This window comes from Mus musculus, chromosome 9 (assembly GCF_000001635.26).
Source record: "Mus musculus strain C57BL/6J chromosome 9, GRCm38.p6 C57BL/6J".
Lineage (NCBI taxonomy): Eukaryota > Metazoa > Chordata > Mammalia > Rodentia > Muridae > Mus > Mus musculus.
This window is the reverse complement of record NC_000075.6, coordinates 81,626,561-81,648,433: the sequence shown is the minus strand read 5'-3', so window position 1 is coordinate 81,648,433 and position 21,873 is coordinate 81,626,561. Positions and strand designations below refer to the sequence as shown.

The 21,873-nt window shown below is 41.5% G+C and overlaps 1 protein-coding gene and 1 long non-coding RNA gene across 7 annotated transcripts; one reads left to right on the top strand and one right to left on the bottom strand.

Moving 5' to 3' along the window:
• Positions 1-3,277: 3,277 nt before the first annotated feature.
• Positions 3,278-16,504, bottom strand: D430036J16Rik (RIKEN cDNA D430036J16 gene). Of its 5 annotated transcripts, none has more exons than NR_040393.1 (5): positions 16,155-16,504; positions 11,497-11,599; positions 9,251-9,273; positions 5,732-5,887; positions 3,278-4,377 (listed from the first exon to the last, which is right to left on the bottom strand). It is a non-coding gene; the product is annotated as an RIKEN cDNA D430036J16 gene (long non-coding RNA). The 5 variants fall into 5 exon arrangements; NR_040396.1 differs by lacking the exon at positions 16,155-16,504 and adding an exon at positions 15,954-16,076; NR_040394.1 differs by lacking the exon at positions 9,251-9,273.
• On the top strand, positions 14,602-20,143 carry Htr1b (5-hydroxytryptamine (serotonin) receptor 1B). Of its 2 annotated transcripts, none has more exons than NM_010482.2 (2): positions 14,602-14,748; positions 15,563-20,143. In NM_010482.2, exon 2 carries the CDS (start codon positions 15,882-15,884, stop codon positions 17,040-17,042), a length of 1,161 nt encoding a protein of 386 aa, NP_034612.1. In that variant the 5' UTR covers positions 14,602-14,748; positions 15,563-15,881; the 3' UTR covers positions 17,043-20,143. The 2 variants fall into 2 exon arrangements, with proteins under 2 accessions (NP_034612.1, XP_030099923.1); XM_030244063.1 differs by having other exon boundaries at positions 14,685-14,773.
• The last annotated feature ends 1,730 nt before the right edge of the window (positions 20,144-21,873 follow it).

Here is a 21,873-nt window from a genome sequence, read left to right as displayed (position 1 = left end):
AATTCTTTAAAGGTAAAACATAAAGATTTAAAAGAAGGCCAGCTTAATTGGTGCTCTTTATTGGAAAATAATGTGATATAAATTCCACTTTCTACGTATTGAAGTAGCGAGAGCCAGTTTGATTCCAAAAGAGCATAATATGTGCTCTTCTTTTGAGGCTATAAAATGAAATTTGACAGTTTTTTTAAGTGTCATTAACTATTACAATATATCAGAGGAACAACAAATGTCTAGTTAAGTAAGATGTTTGTCCCATTAACCCACTTAGAAAAAGTAATTTTTTTTAAAAAAGGATTTTTGTCTTGGGGCAAAGGATTTTGTATCCCGAGAATTCCTTGCTTTACATGCTGAAAAAATATAAAACTCCTTCTATCAACGTGATATTTAACATGTAAACTGTGTTCCTATACACAAAATAAAGCAATGTTTTCATTAAAAACGTTTAAGTTTTTGGTAAAGAAATTTACCATCAATGGTTCTTCATTGAGTAGAAAATGGTACGAAACTAATGTAAGTTAATCACTCTTGCTCAAGCTCACTCAGCAGAATCCTTTCCTTCAGACAGCCACTCAGGTCTCTTACATAGAGCCAGTTTGATTCCAAAAGAGCCATAATGTAATAGTGGGTCTTGGAGAAGCTGCTAGCATGCAATTGATTTGCTCGGGCAGTTTCCTGAGCCGCAAATTAATCGTATTTTTAGTAAGGAATGGGGACAAATCTAACATCCAGAAGTATTAGAACAGGTGGAAAAGAAAATGCAGAGCTTCCTAAGAAGTGGACCATGAGAAGATGAAAGCTGATTAGGAGAGGGATTGGGAAGGAGGCAGTGATTAACTCCTCCTCCAGGCTCTAGTAGGGTCAGTACTCCTACAGCTCCAATCAACACTGAGCTTAGATTAAAAACATACTATGGCCTTGCCCAAGCAAGAACTGAGTTCCTTCCTATTCTGCTGTAAATCCAACAGGGATACCTGGACCTTAAGAAAAGCTTGACAATTCATCATTCTTCAGCTGCTGACATTCATTCCTTTTTGGATGTTGTTGGATGAAGAAGATGTAGATCCTGTACATAAGGATGAGAGTACAAACTTAAGTCTGCCATTATAAGGGCTTACCCTATAGATTTAAGAACCTGGAACAATCCACTGAATGTCTACAATGAATTACAGTATATATGTATGATTTCTTTTTATGTGACTATTTTTCCTTTTGTTAAATCATGTAAATTCTAAAATCTTTTACACTGTGTTAAAAATTATTCTTAGTTTCTTTTTGGAGGCACTCAGAGAAATGAGTTTTCCTCTTAGAAATGCTTTCATTGTGTCCCATAAGTTTGGGTATGCTGTGGCTTCATTTTCATTAAACTCCAAAAAGTCCTTAATTTCTTTCTTTATTCCTTCCTTGACCAAGGTATCATTGAGAAGAGTGTTGTTCAGTTTCCACATGAATGTTGGCTTTCTATTATTTATTTTGTTATTGAAGATCAGCCTTAGTCCATGGTGATCTGATAGGATGCATGGGACAATTTCGATATTTTTGTATCTGTTGAGGCCTGTCGTGTGACAGGTCAAAAATTCAGATGACAGCAGATGCTGGTGAGGTTGTGGAGAAAGGGGAACACTCCTCCATTGTTGTTGGGATTGCAAGCTTGTACAACCACTCTGGAAATCAGTCTGGCGGTTCCTCAGAAAATTGGACATAGTACTACTAGAGGATCCCGCAATACCTCTCCTGGGCATATATCCAGAAGATGTTCCAACCGGTAAGAAGGACACATGCTCCACTATGTTCATAGCAGCCTTATTTATAATAGCCAGAAGCTGGAAAGAACCCAGATGCCCCTCAACAGAGAAATGGATACAGAAAATATGGTACATTTACATAATGGAGTACTACTCAGCTATTAAAAAGAATGAATTTCTGAAATTCCTAGGCAAATGGATGGACCTGGAGGACATCATCCTGAGTGAGGTAACCCAATCACAAAAGAACTCGCACAATATGTACTCACTGTTAAGTGGATATGAGCCCAGAAACTTAGGATACCCAAGATATAAGATACAATTTGCTAAACACATGAAACTCAAGAAGAATGAAGACCAAAGTGTGGACACTTTGCCCCTTCTTAGAATTGGGAACAAAACACCTGTGGAAGGAGTTACAGAGACAAAGTTTGGAGCTGAGACGAAAGGATGGACTATCTAGAGACTGCCATATCCGGGGATCCATCCCATAATCAGCTTCCAAACGCTGACACCATTGCATATACTAGCAAGATTTTGCTGAAAGGACCCAGATATGGCTGTCTCTTGTGAGACTATGCCGGGGCCTGGCAAACACAGAAGTGGATGCTCACAGTTAGCTATTGGATGGATCACAGGGCCCCCAATGGAGGAGCTAGAGAAAGTACCCAAGGAGCTGAAGGGACCTGTAATCCTGTAGGTGGAACAACAATACGAACTAACCAATCCCCCCCTCGCAGGAGCTCATGTCTCTAGCTGCATATGAATCAGAAGATGGCCTAGTCGGCTATCAGTGGAAAGAGAGGCCCATTGGTCGTGCAAACTTTATATGCCTCAGTACAGGGGAATGCCAGGGCCAAGAAGTGGGAGTGGGTGGGGGGGGGGGAGTTGGTGGGGTAGTGTGTGTGGGACTTTTGGGATAGCATTGGAAATGTAAATGAAATAAATACCCAATTAAAAACTTATTCTTATATATTTTATCAAGGTGTGATGGTTTGTCTATTCTTGGACCAGGGAGTGGCACTATTCGGAGGTGTGACCTGGTTGGAGTAGGTGTGTCACTGTGGGTATGGGCTTAATACTCTCACCTTAGGTGCCTGGAAGTCAGTCTTCCACTAGCAGCCTTAGGGTGAAGACAGAACTCTCAGCTCCTCCTATACCATGCCTGCCTGGATGCTGCCATGCTCCCACCTTGATGGTAATGGACTGATCTTCCGAACCTGTAAGCCACCCCCAATTAAATGTTGTTTTTTTATAAGACTTGCCTTGGTCATAGTATCTGTTCACAGCAGTAAAACCCTAACTAATATACAAGGCAACTCTTATAATTTTATAACGACTCTGAAATATTAGTAGCATGGTGTTACTCCATGCAGTCCTATGTTAAACCCTTTTGTTTGACATTGTATTTTCTACATTGATGCAATAATTGATGATAGAATTTATAACCTGACTGGGTTCTCATCCTGAACTAACTGTAGGTGTATATACATGTGTTCTGTAAAATCATTGAAGAACAATGGTGTACAAAAAATGAATTCATCTGTTTTTAAACAATAAAACATTAATAATAAGTAAAAATAAACATACATATGCACAAAAATATAAAACAAATGACAACCCAATTTTTATGACTCAAAATACTCAGCAATCTTACTCAACTAAATGCCAATTTTCTATACACACTCATACTTAAAATGCAAACATAATGAAAATAACACCAAAAAAACATTTTAAAAAAATATATGATACCTCTCTCAGGACATGAAGGGACTTTGTTAGTTAGCTTCTTGTTACTATAACAACCCAAATGTTAAATGATTGATTAATGAATATGAAAGGTGCATATTGGCTCATGCTTTTGGATTGGAAATTCTAAGATTTTGTTAACCTATATTTGGACTAGAGATAAGGATGCCAGAGGACCAAGATGGGGCAAATGGTAAACTGCATTACCTCGTGATTAAGAAGCAGAAGGAAGAATAAGAGAGAACTGGGGTCTCATATTCCTTTTGGAAACAAACTGACAATGATCTGAGAACTCACCACAGCCCAAAGTTTTAGCCTTAAAATTTACTACGTTAGGACAAATTCACATAACTAGTCTGTTATAGTCAAGCGGTAGTAGAGAAAAAAATAGACATAATAAAAGCATACTCTAATACTGAAAATAGAGTATACATTTGGCAGAAAAGTAAACTTTTCTAACAAGAGAAGTCATCACTGTCTTAGACCTTTTCATTTAATATATACAGAAAAAATATTGGCATTTAGGATCCAAAGCAATAATCTACTGAGTGAAGAATGAACCAAGACAATGTAGTTATACATTTTTGTTGCCAAGGTGTCAGCCATCAGCCTTTGGAAGTACCTGAGAGAAAGACAGGGGTATTTGACAAGGACAAGATAGAACATGGCTCTGTATACTTGGGAGGGTTGAGTTAGATTTGGGTGCTGGCAAATTTATGAAATGTAATTTTATTTATGCTGTCCTAGTTTCTCTTCTGTTGCTGTGACATAATACTCTGATGAAAGCAACTTATGAAAGAACAGGCTTCTTTCAGCACAGGGTTCAAGGTACAGTCCATCATGGCAAGGAGGTGCAGGCAGCAGGAGCTTGCAGTCGTGGCGTATGCTGTCAGAAGAGAGCAATAGATGCATTCATGAATTCTAGCATGCAGCTTACTTTCTCCATCTTATACAGCTCAAAACTCCCTGCCCAGGAAATGGTGCCACCCAGTGTCATATAGATGGATCATACATGTTTTTGTCTGTATTCTTTCACTGAGTAAAACACTACTAAGTTTCACCAAGTTATAGGAAGCCTTAATTTATTCTTTCTTATTGGTGAGCAGTTTCTCACTTGATGGCTGTTCTGTGTTGTTTATCAAGTCTGGCTGTAATGAATATACCTACTTAAGCATTCACACCTAATTTTCTCTATGAACATAAATTTCATTTTCCTTAGATAAATCATTTTGGATGGAAAATTTCTGGATCATAGATATATATGAGATTCGTGATAAGCTAGTTAACTCTTTTTCAAAGTGTCTCTGTGCTTTTGTATAATAACTAACAAGAATTCCAGTTACAGGTTGGGAAGCTGGATCACTGGGACCAGCATTCACCATGTAAATAGGAGGACCTGAGTTTTGATCCCCAGAACTCAGGTGTGTAGCCTAAACATAATCCCATTTGTAAGTTAGACATGTAGACAGGGTATGCTGATGGAAGCTATCCATGTCTTAAATAGTCTAATCTGGTATAGTTGTGTGGAAAGAAGAACCTCAACTGGGAAAACAGATCCTTCAAATTGCCTGTAGGTAAGTCTGTAGAATATTTTCTTGATTAATGACTCACATGAAGAGCTCATCCCACAGTAGGCAGTGTTACCCCCTAAGCAAGCAGTCCCTAGAGGTGTAAGAAAGTTAGCAGAATGAGAGCCGTGGGGAGCAAGCCAACAAGTAGCACTCCTCCATGTCCTCTGCTTCAATTCCTGGCTCCCAGGTTTTCTCCTTGGCTTTCCTAGATGATGAACTGTGACATAGAAATGTAAGCCAAATAAACTGGTCTGTTCTCTAATTGCTTTTGGGCATGCTGTTCATCACACTTAGAGAAAGCAAAAGAAGACACAAAAGTAACCAAAAGAACACACTCTGGTTTTAGAAAAGGACCCTCCCTCAACGAGCAAGATGAAGAAGGATTGAGAAAAACACTGCTTGTCAAAGCCTTGGTCCTCTGTATATGCACACAGAGAGGTTCGTGCACGTGCACTTGCACTTATGTGGGTATTCATACACAAGCCCATGAGCACCATGCAATACATATACAAGAAGAGAGTACAACCAACAAAATAAACCAGAACAAAATAAAAACGCAATACTTCTCATTCCTCTTCATCTTTGCCCACAGTGAGCATTGCTAGTGTATGGTTTACTCTCTCTAAGGGCTGTACATTGGCACCTCACTGGGATTTGTTTTGCATTTACCTGATTGTTGATGGAGAAGTTATTTCCTTTGATTACGGTTATTTTCTTAATCATCTTTTTTGATTAACTGTCAGTTTCAGTTTGCTTGAGATTTGCTTTGTGCCTCGCGTAGATCCTTCTTGTAAATGGTACTTGCAGGAGTTTTGCTTTGAAATGCTGGAAACAGAATGTTTTCTATGTGACTTGTATAAAACTTAAATATAATGTACAAATATTTTTATATCTTCACTGATTTTTGTGTGCTTGCTTTACTATTTTGCCAGCCAATAAAAAAGGCTGTTTTCAAAACTCTAGTGCTGTCATCTGTTACAAAACCAATAACCTTTATTTTATCTGGTGTTGAAGCTAGAGTACTAAGACTCTATGTAATCCTATTGAAAACACACACCTTTATTACACCTTGAATAATCCAAATAAATGCACAGTTGATTTACACGATGGATGTCTTCATTTGGGATATTAGCTATATATGCCTCTATAATTATTCTTATATATTTCTGCACGTGGGTATATTCTCCCATGTGCTTATTTCTTATTTCAACCTAGGATTCTATTTGGAGTCATTGTCCATTGGTCTTCTTTTTTCTTTTTTTTTTCACAGGTGCCCATCTTATATTTCAGAAATTTTTACCTTACTATCTGACTGAACCCATCTATAATTAATTTTTGCTTACAAAGATATATTTTGTCAAAGTCCCAGTGGGTACATTATTTTTCAACTTTTAGCTGTTAAAAGTTATTGCTACATTTTCCCTTGATTTAATTTTCATAGTTTTTTTGTTAATAAGTAGAGCCTACCTAACCAAAGAGGATTTTGTATTTCTAGAAATTCTTAGTACTATCTTTTTAAGTATCTCCCCTCACCCATTTTTTCTCTCCTGCATATGTATATTAAAAGTATGTTTTGTGTGTTTTTAGACAGGTTCTTACTATGTAGCTCTAGAACAGACCATGCTGGCCCCAAATTCACAGAAATCAACTTGCCTCTGCCACCTGAGTATTGGGACTAAAGTTGTATGACACCATACCCAGGTACATGCATACTTTAAATCATGTGACTCAGCCACAATCTTTTGTTCTTTTCTTTCTACCTTTTTCCTGCTCCATGAGTCTGTTTAGATACATTCTTTTAACTCTGTGCTACTCTTGACTTCTGCTGAGTTTGGTGTACTAATACATCTGATACATTCATTCATTGCCATCCTGATTTCTAGAAAGTCTATATTATTTTGCTTTAATATTCTCACTCTTGGTTTAAACATGCTACTTCTACAACTAATCTACTGTTTCTTTGTTTTCCTTACCATATTGATGATAAAGTCCTTTCCTGCTAACTGTTAATATCTCAGTTTTATATAGAACTTTTTCTATTGTCTGGGCTTTTATTATTAGTCCCATTCTTTTTAGCAGATTGCAAACATTATGCTTCTTAGGGTAAACAGATACTGCACATTGTAAAAGTATCCAGTGATGGTCTATAGGCATAGACTTGACTCAGATATTTTACTTAAAAGACATTGAGAGTATTTGTAGATGGTGTTTGCCTCTTTCAGGATCAGTGGAATGTATAAATACCTGAATTAACAGCTGCCTAAAGGCTGACCTGAGTCAAAGGTGCTTTGAAATGAGAATCTTTCTGTCTTTGAACCATCCTATTCTTGGGGATTTGATTTTAGATGAGTACTTCAGGGTCTTTGTTCAGCCTCAACTGCACCAGATTCTATTCTGCCTTCTTCTTCTGCCTTCTCTTGTATACTGTCCCCACTGAGCTGCCAACTTTCATTTGTTGATTGAAGGAAAAAGAGCTATTAGTTTTATGGTAAGCCTTTTCTTTTCAGGGGGCATTATTCTTTTGAGCTCTTAAAGACCTGTAGATTTGATTGTGTGTTGGATGTTCCTCATGTCCCCTTTGCTCTGTTTGGCAGCAACATGTAGCAAATGATCCCATGTTAGTAACCCTGGCCATGATGGAAATCTCTGCTTGCTTCCCTTTCCCTAGGAGAAGCTCTGATTGGCATTGTGAGAACAGAATCAAGAAAATACAGCAGGTACTAGTTCACTTGGGAAATTCTCTCTCCATGGAATTTTAGTTTGGCCAATTCTTGAAACTTGAAAAAAAAAGTGTCCTTTTTAGTTTTTCTTGGGGAGTAAGGAATGTGTCCAATTCTTATGATTGCCTTCACTTTATTCAGAAGCAAAATCTATTTTTCATAATTTGTAAACTTGGAATTGGTTTGAATTAGCTGCTGATATTTGACTGAAAACAGTATGATCAACATTCTAAAGGTATTGACAACAATATGAAAAAAACATGTCACATCATGTAGGTTTACAAAATAATAAGCAGTACTTCTACATGCAGAATTAACAGTGGTTAGCTTGTGCTAGGGATAGTGACCGATCATGTGCTGACACAAGAGGCAGAAGCAGGAATATCATTGTATGACTCTACCATAGACCACACAGTGAACTTCCTAAACTGCCTGAACTACAGTCAAGGCTTGTCTCCAACAACAAAAACTAAACCAAAGAAAAAAGAAACAAAATGTTATATTTATGAAACATATGTAGATAAAAGAGGTGGGCAAGAGAGGGTAGTGTTGGGAAGAAAAATGATCAAAGTATGTCTTATGTATGTATGAAGATATATGTATGTATGAAAATGTCAAAAAAAAAACCCTTTTTGTATGGTTTCAACATGGGAAAAAATGAAATGTTAGCCCTATATAGTGTTTGTGAAAACTAAATTAAATGGCAGCAGCTTTCAATAAGAAAAGAAGAAGCAACAGACACATGGCATGGAAGAGGAACAGGGCAGCCCTGCAGTTTCTCAGCATTTCCTGAGGCTCAGTTTGAACTTTTTCCAGTGCTATCCTGTTTTGGTTTTGAGTAGCTCACTACCCTAGAAGCACACTCCCTTCTTTATTTGTACATAGGATTAAATTAGTTTACCCTCATTTGGAACAGAGACTTTAGTTACACTATTAAATATTTTAATACAAGTAATATTATTATTGTCATTCTTTTCGGCTGTTAGTCTTGAAAGTTTGCACTTAATTTCTTCTCTGATTCATATTGGGCCTCTTGCTACATCCCACACAATCAGACAGTTTCTCATCATTTCTAGTGAGATGCTTCCAACCTTCAGGAACACTCAAAGCAACAATGTCTCATATTTTACATGAACTATAAGACTTTTAGCATGTTGGTGTCTAGAGTTCATTTTGGATACATCCCTGGGCTTTGTATTAGTTTTAATAGATAAACACCCTAAACTGTTGGTTTACAGTTGATTAAGTCCCCTCCCCCACTCTCCCTTTGAGACAGGGTTTCTCTGTCCTAAAACTCACTCTATTGACTAATCTGACCTCAAAGTCTGGAAGAACCATCTGTTTCTACTTCCTGAGTTCTGGGATTGAAGGCGTGCACCACTATGCCCTGCTGGATTAAACCTTTTAAATAACTTTATTTGAATAATAATTTTATCCCAAGGAAGAGTCTTTTTGTTGTCTAACCCACCTGCTTTAGTGAGTTACTTGGCCCTAGGGAGAAAAGAGAGGCAGTTATGTTCAATACATAAGTCAGAAGAAGAGCAATTAAACATGTTGTTATTTTTATGATAGTTGAATAGTATGGTAGTTTTTGGAATGTCACAGTATTCAGTATACCTAGTCTTCACAATTAAAAAGTCTTCTAGTTGGCAACATTAAAAATTCAGTATACATATTTGTGTCCACAGCAAGGGCTGAGAGATGTATAAAGAGAGACAAAAAAGGTGAAGGTTCCCTCAGCCCTGACAATAAAAGAATTGCAAAAGTATTCATAGGTAAAGCTTTAGTCTGGTTTTCATGTGCATGTTGGACATAAGACAAAGCAGTATTCTCCAGTCAATACTGCCTGTAGCATAATGGTGAGAGACCCACATATAATCATAAGAGATGAGTTTTATATCTGAATTTTAAAACCATAATCAATACAATACTCTTCTTCCCCACTTTCAGAATTGTGAAAGTACCTGTAAGATTATTCTGGCCACTTAAATAACTGCAGACTTTTGCTATCACATTCCTGGAAGGAACCAAATAAAGTACAGCCCCGTGACAGGCAGGTTAAAATGGTTGCCAAGGCTGAGGTGTGTAGGACCAGTTTAATGCAGAAGAAAAGGAATGGCACAGGAAGTTTGAGAGACTTGAGTTTGGTCAGCTTCACACTTGCCAGCTGTCTGATATTAGCAAAGTTCCTCAAATTCACAAAGTCTAAATTTCCTCATTCAGAAGCTGAGAATGATAATGACACTTCTCAGCGTTGTAACAATTAACTGAGGGATGTGTGTGGGACACACAGCATATGGCTTAGTGCAAAGCCTTCAGCAACTGATCATGATTATTAGTCAGGAATTACAGGTATAGAAGCAGTAAAGCACAGCTTGGCTTGTCTTCTCTACAAACCTAAACTACACAGTGATGCTTTTCTGTTGTTATTTGAGGTGAAATTAAGACAACATTCTTTATTTTGAATATAAAAGGAAGACTTTCTATTGTTTCCTTTAGAATTGATGGTCAATTTCATCATGCGGCACTCTGATTTGCTTTTGTTTTAGACAGAATTCATCCTGAACAGAGCTTCAAAATAGTGCTGCTCCCTTAAGAGTTCTTTTATGTTTAATGAACTCAGTTGGCATTGCTTTCTCATCCAAAAACTTTTCATCACAAACAAATCCTACCCTTCCCAATGAGGAAGAGTCCCTGCTGGGTGGAGCTAATCATCCAGGCAGTGTATACTAGTGACACTTAGTGGTATCTCTGAGCTAAAAATTTCCTTTAAGACTAAAGTCTTTTGCCATGGAACATGTGATTTTTCACTTACTTGGAAGTTAGCTGCTTTGAACTGAGTTAGCTTTGAACCGATATTAATATATTTGTTGCTGGTATCTGTTTAAAGTGTCTGTGATGGTTTGAATAAGAATGCCCCTCATGGGCTCCTGTATCCAAATGCTTAGTCATCTGGGAGTGGCAACATATGAAAGGATTAAAGGGTATGGCATTGTTGGAGAAGGTGTGGTCTTGTTGGAGGAAGTGTGTCTCTGAGGTGGGCTTTGAAGTTTCAAGGGTCCAAGCCAGGCCTATTTCTGCTGCCTTTGGATCTGGATCTAGAACTCTCAGCTATCATGGCTACCTGCACCCTGCCATGCTCTCCACCATGATGATAATAGACTAAACTTCCGAAGCTGCAATGAAGCACCAATGAAGTACTTTCTTTTTGTATCAGTTTCCATGGCCATGGTGCCTCTTCACAGCAAAAGAACACTAAGACAGTGTCTATTGTTAAAAAGACATGTCTTAGACAATGAAAAATAGATATTATATAATATATATATTATATAATGTATATATATTATGTTCTAATTTTGAGACTGTTTTCCCTCCTCATATTAACATGACTTGTTCACCATACATAGAAACACAGCAGAATCAGTCCTCCTTAGGAACTAATTTACACCAGACTAGTAACGAACTGCTTATCTTCTTTAGTGAATATTAAAATTTCTTAAGAAATTAGACAGCATAAAAGTATTATGACACACATATCATCTCTCTAGTCTACTATGGACACCAATGAATGTGGAAAAGGATCCTGGAGCACCCAGAATTTGTAAGAATTACCTGTGTCCACTTATCCAAACCCTCCCAAAGTTCCCTTATGGAAGACACAGGATAGAAAGAGCCAAGGCCCTTGGAAGATCTTGCATTTTCAGTGATACCAACCAACTTTCAGAGATAGTGAGGCTGTTTGAGAGGAGCCTGGCTATGGGTTATCGCTACACAGGAAAGGGTTGTTCAGTGCTGGAGTCTTCGATGACGATTTTACCTGTGGGAATTAAAAACCATGGCAGTCAGCAAGATTTTGCTGAAGGGACCCTGATATAGCTGTCTCTTGTGAGACTTTGCCAGTGCCTGGCAAATACAGAAGTGGATGCTCACAGTCATCTATAGGATGGAACACAGGGGCCCCCAATGTAGGAGCTAGAGAAAGTACCCAAGAGCTGAAGGGGTCTGCAACCCTATAGGTGAAACAACAATATGAATTAACCAGCACCCCCAGAACTCTTGTCTCTAGATGCATATGTAGCAGAAGATGGCCTAGTCGGCCATCATTGGGAAGAGAGGCCCCTTGGTCTAGCAAACTTTATATGCCCCAGCACAGGGGAACACCAGGGCCAAGAAGTGGGAGTGAGTGGGTAGGAGAGCAGGGCAGGGGGAGGGTATAGGGGACTTTCGGGATAGCATTTGAAGTATAAATGAAGAAAATATCTAATAAGAATAAATGTGGGGAAAACAAAAACGAAAACAAACAAACAAAAAAAAACATGGCAGTAAAAACAGCCAACATTGGCCTTAGACCTGAAAAAGAAGTGTCTATTCAGTTCCCACATTCTGTGATTAGGACCAGTGGCTTGGACACTTTTCAATGAGATTTTCACTGGATGATAAGGACTGTGCTGGACAGTGAATTTTTTATGAGTTCTATGTCATGTTTCTTCTGGTTTCCAGGAAAGTGATAAGACCATGATCAAACCCTCCCAGACTGTACCTGCAATTTCCCCAAGGGAGCCTCACAGCCTCCTGGCTTAGGAAAGTCCCCTTGAGGGTGGTTCATATCCCAATACTAATGACTCAGTCACTATCTGGTCTGGTCCTGCCATCAAATCAGACCTTTTTCTACACAAGGAAGTTTTACTGTTCTCTTGAACAGAAGCCCTTGAGAGAAGGTGCCCTTGAAAGACCTGGAACTTTGGAACAACAACAACAACAACAACAACAACAACAACAACAACAACAACAACAACAGCAAACCAACCAACCAAACAAACATCAGGAATTGGTACCCAGCAGCAATGGGTAAGCTTCTTGTTTGACAAATATGCACTGTTGAGCAAACAGCTGCTTTTCATATGCTTCAAGTCTGGGAAGCTACGAGTGAAATTCAGAAACTAGCTTAATGAACTGTGGTGCTTCACTGAGCTCCGCCTAAATCCCTTCTGTGCTGCAGCGGCATATTCACAGAGCTCTAACCAGAAGGTAAAATCAAAATCTGCCTGCAAGTAGTAGAACCTGCTGAGGGTGTGGGACTTCAGATCAGCTGCAATGCATGGGAATGCCACAGGTGTCTGTTTCTCTCCCAACACCAAGGCGGTTTCTCAGTCTCCTGCTTCGGAAACAGAAATAAGAAGGCTGTCCATAGTTGTTAATATTCTCCCTCCTTCCGCCTCTTGAACACGCCCCTCAATCTTCCCTAGCTCCCGAATGATACTAATGATAGTATAGTAGCAGGAAAATAGTTTCCTGGCATCCACCCGGCTTTCTTGCCCCTCAACCACACTCTTGCTCCATCCTGGTCAACGCCCCCACCTAGTGGCTCAACATTGCCAGCTTCCAGTCCGTTTTCAATAGCTTTTAACTGGTGCTGAGCTAGTTAGTAAGATAATGAAGGCACCTCATGTAGGTAGATCGAGTTGAAGACTGGAGGATGGGGCACCTTAAAATGTGGTGGAAAAAAATGCTTAATATGCTGAAGTCTCTGATCTTAGGAAAAGGAAAAGAGGAAAAAAGGTGGTGTTTTTATCCTCGCGGCATCTACTGCAACACAGCTTAAACCTTAAACCTTAGTTAAAAAGCCCCCTTCCAAAGCTTGGAAGATTTTTTTTTTTAGGACACTAGCTGCCAAATGAAAGTATACTGATTTAGTTGACTGTAAGCAACTGTCTTTGCCTCTCCTAAAATATAACTGCTGTAAAACTGGATCTGAATTTGCCCCGTTTGTCTCCATATTCCTAATGCAGAGGAAAACACTCAGCATCAGTTATGCTTTCTAATTTTTGTCTGCCTTGCTGGCTTAGAGGGGCAAGAACTCAGGGAATTTGGTTTGGGACTTTGTCACCTTCAGTCTCTTGTAAAGGTCTGAAATTGCTCCACCCTTAAAACTGGATGGCCAATAGAGCAGATGATCCTGGCTGAGCTCTGGGATGGAACGATTTGAGGTGTAAAAAAAAAAAAAAAAAACACTTGCAGAGAAACTGATGATTTCAATTATAATGTGACTCTTACTAGATCCATTCAACATATCAAACACACACTTAGGCTCGCGGGAATTCTAGTGGGAACCTTAGTCCTTAACACGGGGAGAATACATTGCCATTTACTTTGCTTTTGATTCCTAAGTAGACCCTGTATTTGTTTCTGTTCAGATTGGAGGCGAAACCAAGGCTAGGGAATCTGCTCCGGGTTTGGGGACCCAGCTGCTATGCTTACTGCCCCCTATGGCAGAATTGCTAACCTTTTGCCTAGGGCAAAGGAGACAGTGGTGACTGTAGTTGTGATGGCTCAGAGACCCCTTTATTTTTCCTTTTCTGGGAGGGCTGAGTGGAAGAACTTCTTACTGAAAAGTCGGGCGCTGAGCTGCGGAGCCACTGGGGCGGGAGGATGGGGTGGAAGGTTTAATTTCGCATACAGTAGGCTTCTCTTTATGACACTGTTTTACATCTTGCAGACAGCTTCTCTCCCGTTGACTCACAAAGTTAAAGGGGAGGATTGAATGACAAGCACAAATTTCTAAATGTAGATTGGGAAATTGTGTTTTTAATGTACTAAGAGTCAAAGATGTCTCAAAGCCCCAGGCATGAAGTATAGCATGCACATATTGGCTGCTTCCTTCTAAGGAAGCATCCCTGGCGCCTCCTAAACTGGGTGTGGCCCTCGGTGTGGGGTTAGATTCCAGAAGGGAGAGTTCAGATATTGGCGCTTGCTCCACCTACCACCAACCACCAGGAAAGAGGGAGGTGGTGGTAGGCGGAAGCCTAGACCCGGACGCCCGCACTAAGTCTGTGGCAGCGACTAAAGACGTGGGTTGACTGCGGAGCGCAAAGACTCAAAGCTCTCAGAGGCTAGAACAGGACGTCCCATTACCCATTCCCTGCTTGAAAGGCGACTCCAAGTTTCAGGGTCGGGAGAAGGGACAAGGTGAAGAAAACTGCGAGAGAGGGCGGTAGGACCCTGCGGGAGATTCTGTAGCAGGGACTGGATCTGGGCGGGAGGAAAAGAAGGAGGGAGGGAGGGAGGGAGAGAGGGAGGGAGGGGGGAAAGAGCAGAAGGGAAGGTGCTTTGCAGCCGCCGTCTGCTCTCGCCGCACTGCACGAGTTGCACAGCCGGACCAGGCTGGACCCAGATAATATAAAAGGAGCCCCACCGGCTCTGAGGCTCACACCCCGCTCCCGGGCTGGCGCACACCGACTTCCTCCCGCTCCCCCAGACACCTGCCCCCTCCCGGTGTGCGGCTCCAGGTGCCCCAGCCCCTTGTGCCCCGCGGCATGGCTCCCAGCGGCGCTGCTGGAACCCTGGAGGTGGTGACAGCTGCAGGGCGGCTCGAACTGCCGCAGCTCGGGCCCCAGAGTCTCCCCTCTGGTGGCCGGGTCTCCACGGGGCAGCTCGCTGGTGTGGCCAGCGTGTGAAAAGGGAGGGAGTGCGGCGCCCAGGCTGCTGGCGCCGCGCGGCTGGCTCGCAGACTTCACAATCCCCAAGTCAGGCGGCGGCCAAAGAAAGTGGCGGAGCTCCGGGCTTGTAGGGGGCATGGGGTGGGGATGCAAGCCCAGGACTCTGCACTGGCCTGCAAGCTTCGGTCTGCACAGCCAGCAAACTCCTTCGGGCGGAGTCTGCAGATTCCGGAGCGCCCGGGTTAGGAGAAGCTGAGACCTGAGCAATTGGGGTAAGAGGTCCCACTAGACCCCGAGACCCCTCTACAAGCGATACTTAGTCCTTCTCCACTGTTTGCCTCCAGGGAACCTGAGAGAAGCTGGACTGGGTGGGCCAGTGCTTTATTCACCCGGGCGAAGACGGGGAGTGGAGAGGAGCTAGCAGACGCGGCAGCAGCGCCTGGCGCACTGGAAGTGCAGGGGACGCGCCCGCAGGCTTGGTGGCCGCGCCTGTGACCTCTCCTTTGGGCTGAGAACACAGGCGGAGGAGTTACTGAGGAGCCCACGGAACTGGCTAGCCAAAGGAGACAAGCCTATAGTCTCCATGATCCTCCCGTCCTCTGTTCTTTCCCTGGTCCGCTCCATGTTCAAGAGCTGCGCTCCGCAGCCAGGACGAGGAGAGCTATGGAGGAGCAGGGTATTCAGTGCGCCCCGCCGCCTCCCGCCGCCTCCCAGACAGGGGTACCTCTCACCAACCTCTCCCACAACTGCAGCGCCGACGGCTACATTTACCAGGACTCCATCGCCCTGCCCTGGAAAGTCCTGCTGGTTGCTTTGTTGGCGCTCATCACCTTGGCCACCACGCTCTCCAACGCCTTTGTAATCGCTACGGTGTATCGGACCCGGAAGCTACACACCCCGGCTAACTACCTGATCGCCTCTCTGGCAGTCACTGACCTGCTCGTGTCCATCCTGGTGATGCCCATCAGCACCATGTACACGGTCACTGGACGCTGGACACTAGGCCAGGTGGTCTGCGACTTCTGGCTGTCGTCGGATATCACCTGTTGCACTGCTTCCATCATGCATCTCTGTGTCATCGCCCTGGACCGCTACTGGGCCATCACCGATGCGGTGGAGTATTCTGCTAAAAGGACTCCCAAAAGGGCGGCCATCATGATCGTGCTGGTGTGGGTCTTCTCCATCTCTATTTCGTTGCCACCCTTCTTCTGGCGTCAAGCCAAAGCAGAGGAGGAGATGCTGGACTGCTTTGTGAACACCGACCACGTCCTCTACACGGTCTACTCCACGGTGGGCGCTTTCTATTTACCCACCCTGCTCCTCATCGCCCTCTATGGCCGCATCTATGTGGAAGCCCGCTCTCGGATTTTGAAACAGACACCCAACAAGACCGGCAAGCGCTTGACCCGAGCCCAGTTGATAACAGACTCCCCGGGATCCACATCCTCGGTCACCTCCATTAACTCCCGGGCTCCGGACGTGCCCAGTGAGTCCGGGTCTCCTGTGTACGTGAACCAAGTCAAAGTGCGAGTCTCAGACGCCCTGCTGGAAAAGAAGAAACTCATGGCCGCTAGGGAGCGCAAAGCCACCAAGACCCTAGGGATCATTTTAGGAGCATTTATTGTGTGTTGGCTGCCCTTCTTCATCATCTCCCTGGTGATGCCTATCTGTAAGGATGCCTGCTGGTTTCACATGGCCATTTTTGACTTCTTCAATTGGTTAGGCTATCTTAACTCCCTCATCAACCCCATCATCTACACCATGTCCAATGAGGACTTCAAACAAGCGTTCCACAAACTGATACGCTTTAAGTGCGCAGGTTGACTTGTCAATGGCAGTGGGGTCGCCTAAGCGACCTTTGGGGACCAAGTTGGGTCTTTTCACAGGTAGGTCAAATCTTCTTTCCCTGTTACTGGGTGGAAGCAAGGCTCTCTCTTCTGGGCAAGGGCAATGGATCCTCAGAGGCCCCGGCAGAAGCCTAGCTTCTCTGAGAGAGCACTCTGGAATGTGAACAACGCAAACTACTGTAAAGCTTCCATACCCGAGGAACTTAGCTTCCTCCACTCAAAGTCCGGGCTCAGCACAGATCCTCCAGCAGCCATTCACACAAAAGGTTGCAACTTTTTAACATTGGTGATGGATGGGTATCCCTGCCCCGTTTTGTATCATGGATGTTGTTGCCCTCTAAGCCAGTAGCACTTGTAGATGTTGTCTGAGGCCTGAGACACCTCTACATACAGCCTGGCAGTACTTGAACTTGACAATTAATACTCTATGCTCTGGGGAGAACTCTGTGTTACAGCTTAAGTTTTAAACACTTTGGCATCCTTCAGTCTTCATTTATTTATTTAAATTTGGTCGGAGAAACTTGTGGATTTGGTGCTTCAAACACTGAATGTGGCTTGGACGGCACAGAGCAACCTTGAAGAGTTAACAGCAAAATTCTGATGCTAAGATCTCTATTTTTATTACAATCAAAAATTATATGGGGGTGGTGGGTGGGCATGGGAGAAGGGGAGTGATACTCAGAATCAACACCTAAGATTGTTTGTTTTCTGCAGATTTCTAATTTTTTTAATTCCTGTTTAGTGATCGTCAATCCACAGCTCTTAACAACTCAAAACATGATGTGTGCTAGTGCCAAAGTCTGCAGGCTGCTTTGTTTTCTAATCTCACGTACCTGTCATTTCACACACTTAAATCCCCACGGAAAGAGGATAGGCTGGGTTGCTCAGCCCAACCTGCAGCTGTCAGAGTTCAAGTGGATTAGAGTTGTATACTGTTCCTTAACAAGAAAGTAGCTTTTTTCATTATCCAGTTCCATGCTGCGCAGAGGAGACTGAAGAAACACAAGCGACTTCTTATATAATTGAGGAATGAAGGGGGAAATAGGAGGATGTATATTTTGACTTGTAAAAAAAAACTTAAAAATTGCATGAGACAATTTTTGATAATCATTTGCACTCTCTCCCATCTGTGATTCCTTTGTGTGTGAATTTTTAAAGTAACCAAGAGAGCTGGTTTCCCTGTTCAGAAATCTTGAAAATGCCCCCAATACTATTAAAGTGTGTGTGAGTGTGTGAGTGTGTGTGTGTGTGTGTGTGTGTGTGTGTGAGAGAGAGAGAGAGAGAGAGAGAGAGAGAGAGAGAGAGAGAGAGAGAGAGAGATTCCAGCTTGTTTTGTCCTTACTATTAAAGTTTGGGCAGGAGCAGCTAGGAAGATTACACATTAGAAATGTAGAAAAGCCGAGAAAGCCTGAAAACAAACCTATTTTCTTTATAACTTATATAGAACCAAACCTCAGGCTTATTAAACAACCAGGAAACTGGCAAGCCTTCTAGCCTTGGAAACATTAGTGACCTGCCACTTCAGTGACTAGAACATTGGAAATAATTTAAGCGTATCTCTTTTTCTAAGTTTCAATAACACTTAGTTATTTTGGATTCACTTTAGGGGGTACATAATACAGTAAAATCACATCCTAGAAGATGAAAAAAATGCACTTTCTTAATAAAAAGAAGCAGTCCTGAAGGGTTAACTGTAAGAACAAATGTGTATGTGGAATGTTTAATATGCCAAAGAAGATTCACAGTCCTTGCTTCAGAGGCTGTCTGCACTGGAGACCTTTTGTCTGCAGAAGGAAGTTGTCTTTATAAAATGGATCCACTCCCTGTGTGAAGCTGCCCAGTCCAGATCATCACACAATAGATGTAGTGAGCTGAATTATACTGCTTGCCTACTGTGCAGACCTTCACATTGGGTAATGACTCTTGAAAAGATGCTATTCAAAAGTTCACATGTACTGTAGGTAAAAAAGGGAATTTCAACCAACATTATACCTGACACTGGAGTAGGATGAAATCTTAGGCATTAGATAATCCTATAGACTGGGATCTATAGTTTATTCTGTTGGATCCCTAGCTTCTTTGTTTGTGCTTTGTGACATTTCTCCTATGGAGGAATGCACATAGAGCATGCATTTGTTTTTTATATTGTTAATATGTTGGTCTTCTGTTTGTGTAGCTGCGTTTTCTTGGGGCCTAAGAGGCAATTAAGTCAACTTCTAAGAGCCTTAGTGGAAAATTAATGGAAACAAATAGCCACTTGCAAAATGATTTCTTTATAGGGCACCTACAATGATTGTGTCATTATGTTAATAAACATGGTCGATTTAGTGAAATGGGTTGTTTGCCATTTTGTAAATCACCCACCTTAATTATTGCTTGAGTATTTGGCTGAACTGACTGAATTTGGGGCATCGTGTATCCAATAGAAGCTTGCAAACCTTTGTAGTGATAAGAGATCTAGGATCATCGTCCAGCATTGCACATGATATGCAAGGTGTATATTCATCCCAGGGGTACGCATTTAGGACTGTTAAGCTCCTTTGCAGTTCCTATTGCATATAAGCATAGTTTGTTTCTTAAACTGGACACATGTCTTTTTTGCAGAACATAAAATGGGAGATGGAGATGTTTAACTTGCATAGAAATGAAACTATATTTTCATTGACTATGGTAACAAATACCATTTTCCATATTGTTTAATTGCACAAAATTTCACTCAAGTATATGAATGTATACTCATCTAAAATTACAAATATTGTCTTGTGTTTGTAGGAACTTTAGAGTTTCCTTTAAAAAAAAAGGACCCTGCACCCAAGGAATGAATGTTTAAGGAATTCAACAAATTTCCTATAGAACAATATTGTTCACTTCCTCTCTATTATCTTAGTTTTACCTTCTTTAAGCAGGAAGCACTGAGAGGACTCTAGCTCACTCAAGCAGTAATGTCTCAGACTGTGTGTATTTGTTGGAGTTCTGTGTCTGAAATTGCCTTTGGTATTTCACCTCTCAGAAAATGTGTAATTGGAAAATAAATTTAGGTATATGATGAAATAAAAGTCCTTTTTTGTGTTCTAAAAAGTTTTTAGTAGTAGTTCTATTACTATGGGAAGACTGCGTTACCTGATTTTGGGGATCTGCCTTGAAGTTTGAGTCTTCACAAGAGGACAGATGACAGTTAGCAAGGTGATGAATGGACTTGTGTTGCCATGGTTCCGGGAGATCAGTTTATGTGTGTAGGAAGAGTTTGAAAGGGAATTTGGACTCTGTAAAGAAGGAAAGCCCCATTTACTATCAAAATGTTCTCGAGATCAGCATTTTAAAAGGAGATCGTCCTAAGTGTTCTGGAATCTGAAGATTCCAAGTTCCTGTGTGGTGAGTAAAATACAAAAGGAAAGAAAGAAGACGGTGAGTGAAAGAAGACCTGTTTCTGACCTCAGGGGAGGTTGAGTGATCTAAAGAGCTAACCAGGAAAGGTCACTTCTGGAGCCAGATATCCTAGGTTTCAGTGGTAAATGTAGATGGTGGAGTATGCAGTTTTTTTTTTTCCAAAATACCATCTAGTTTTAAGTTGTTGCAAAGACTTAAAGCCTATACGTATTGAGTAAAAGGGTTGACTTTGGAAGGGGAGAGGGATTTAGAAATCTTTCCTCTTCTTAGTCATTTTTTCTTCCTTCACAGGAAAGCACTTTAATTGACGTGTAGAAAATTAAGGTTATCTGAGAGTGTAGAGTGAGGAAGTTTTAACTAGCTGGAATGGGGAGATCTTGCCTAACTTAGAAATGATTGAGATTAGCAGTTTTCTGCAAGCACCACTCTTGGCTGGTGATTCCTAGTCCAAAGGACAAAGGCAAGAAATGGTTTGCGGTAGCTAAGAGGGTCAATTAGAGATATCCAGCTTCCTTCCGACGGCTTTCTTTCATTCCCTTTAAGCCCTCTTTCCCCTCTTGTACAGATGAACAGCTGTCATCTCCAATCCACAGTCCCTGGACACATTCACACCCCCTTCCCATCACCTCATTTTTCCTCTTTTAGTCACAACCAACAATGATGCGTAGAAATTTTATTTTAGCTCTGAAGGTCTGATTTGGAAGCCAAGAATTTTTATATTATATAAAAGGAAATTGTTGCTCCAAATGCATATATATATATATATGTGGAGGAGTTAAAAAGCTTTCCGCTGGAGCTTCTCCTGGAGTTTTCAGAAGGGAAGGGTGTGGGAAGGGACTGAAGCGCGTGCAACTCTGGGCCGTCCACCAGGGGGCAGAATGCCTCTGAACAGTCAGCCAATGCTGCTGCTTCCAGTCAAGGCTGTCTCAGTTCGTTCTAGGTGATTTGCAAGTGACATTAACTCCTCTAGGCTCAGTGAAAACTGAGCTTCCTGAGACTAGACAGAGTCCTTTCCCTCCATCACTGATTCAAAAGTAGCAGATTTTTCAGAATTTCAAACTCAGGCAGACAATTTATTCTAAACACACTTAAAGTGTATACTCAGTTATTTCCTTAATTTAGTCTTAATATTGTGGCCTTTTATTAATATGACATGGAATGAACTCAGAAGTTAGGAGACAACACGTTTATTTAAAAATAACCAAACTATTTACTTGAATGAACATTTATCACTACTGGGATTTTTTTTATCACTTTCTATCTTCCTTCTTTCCTTCCTTCCTTCCTTCCTTTTTTCTTTCTTTCTTTCTTTCTTTCTTTCTTTCTTTCTTTCTTTCTTTCTTTCTTTCTTCCTTCCTTCCTTCCTTCCTTCCTTCCTTCCTTCCTTCCTTCCTTTGTTTCAGAAAGATAATTTTTACAGA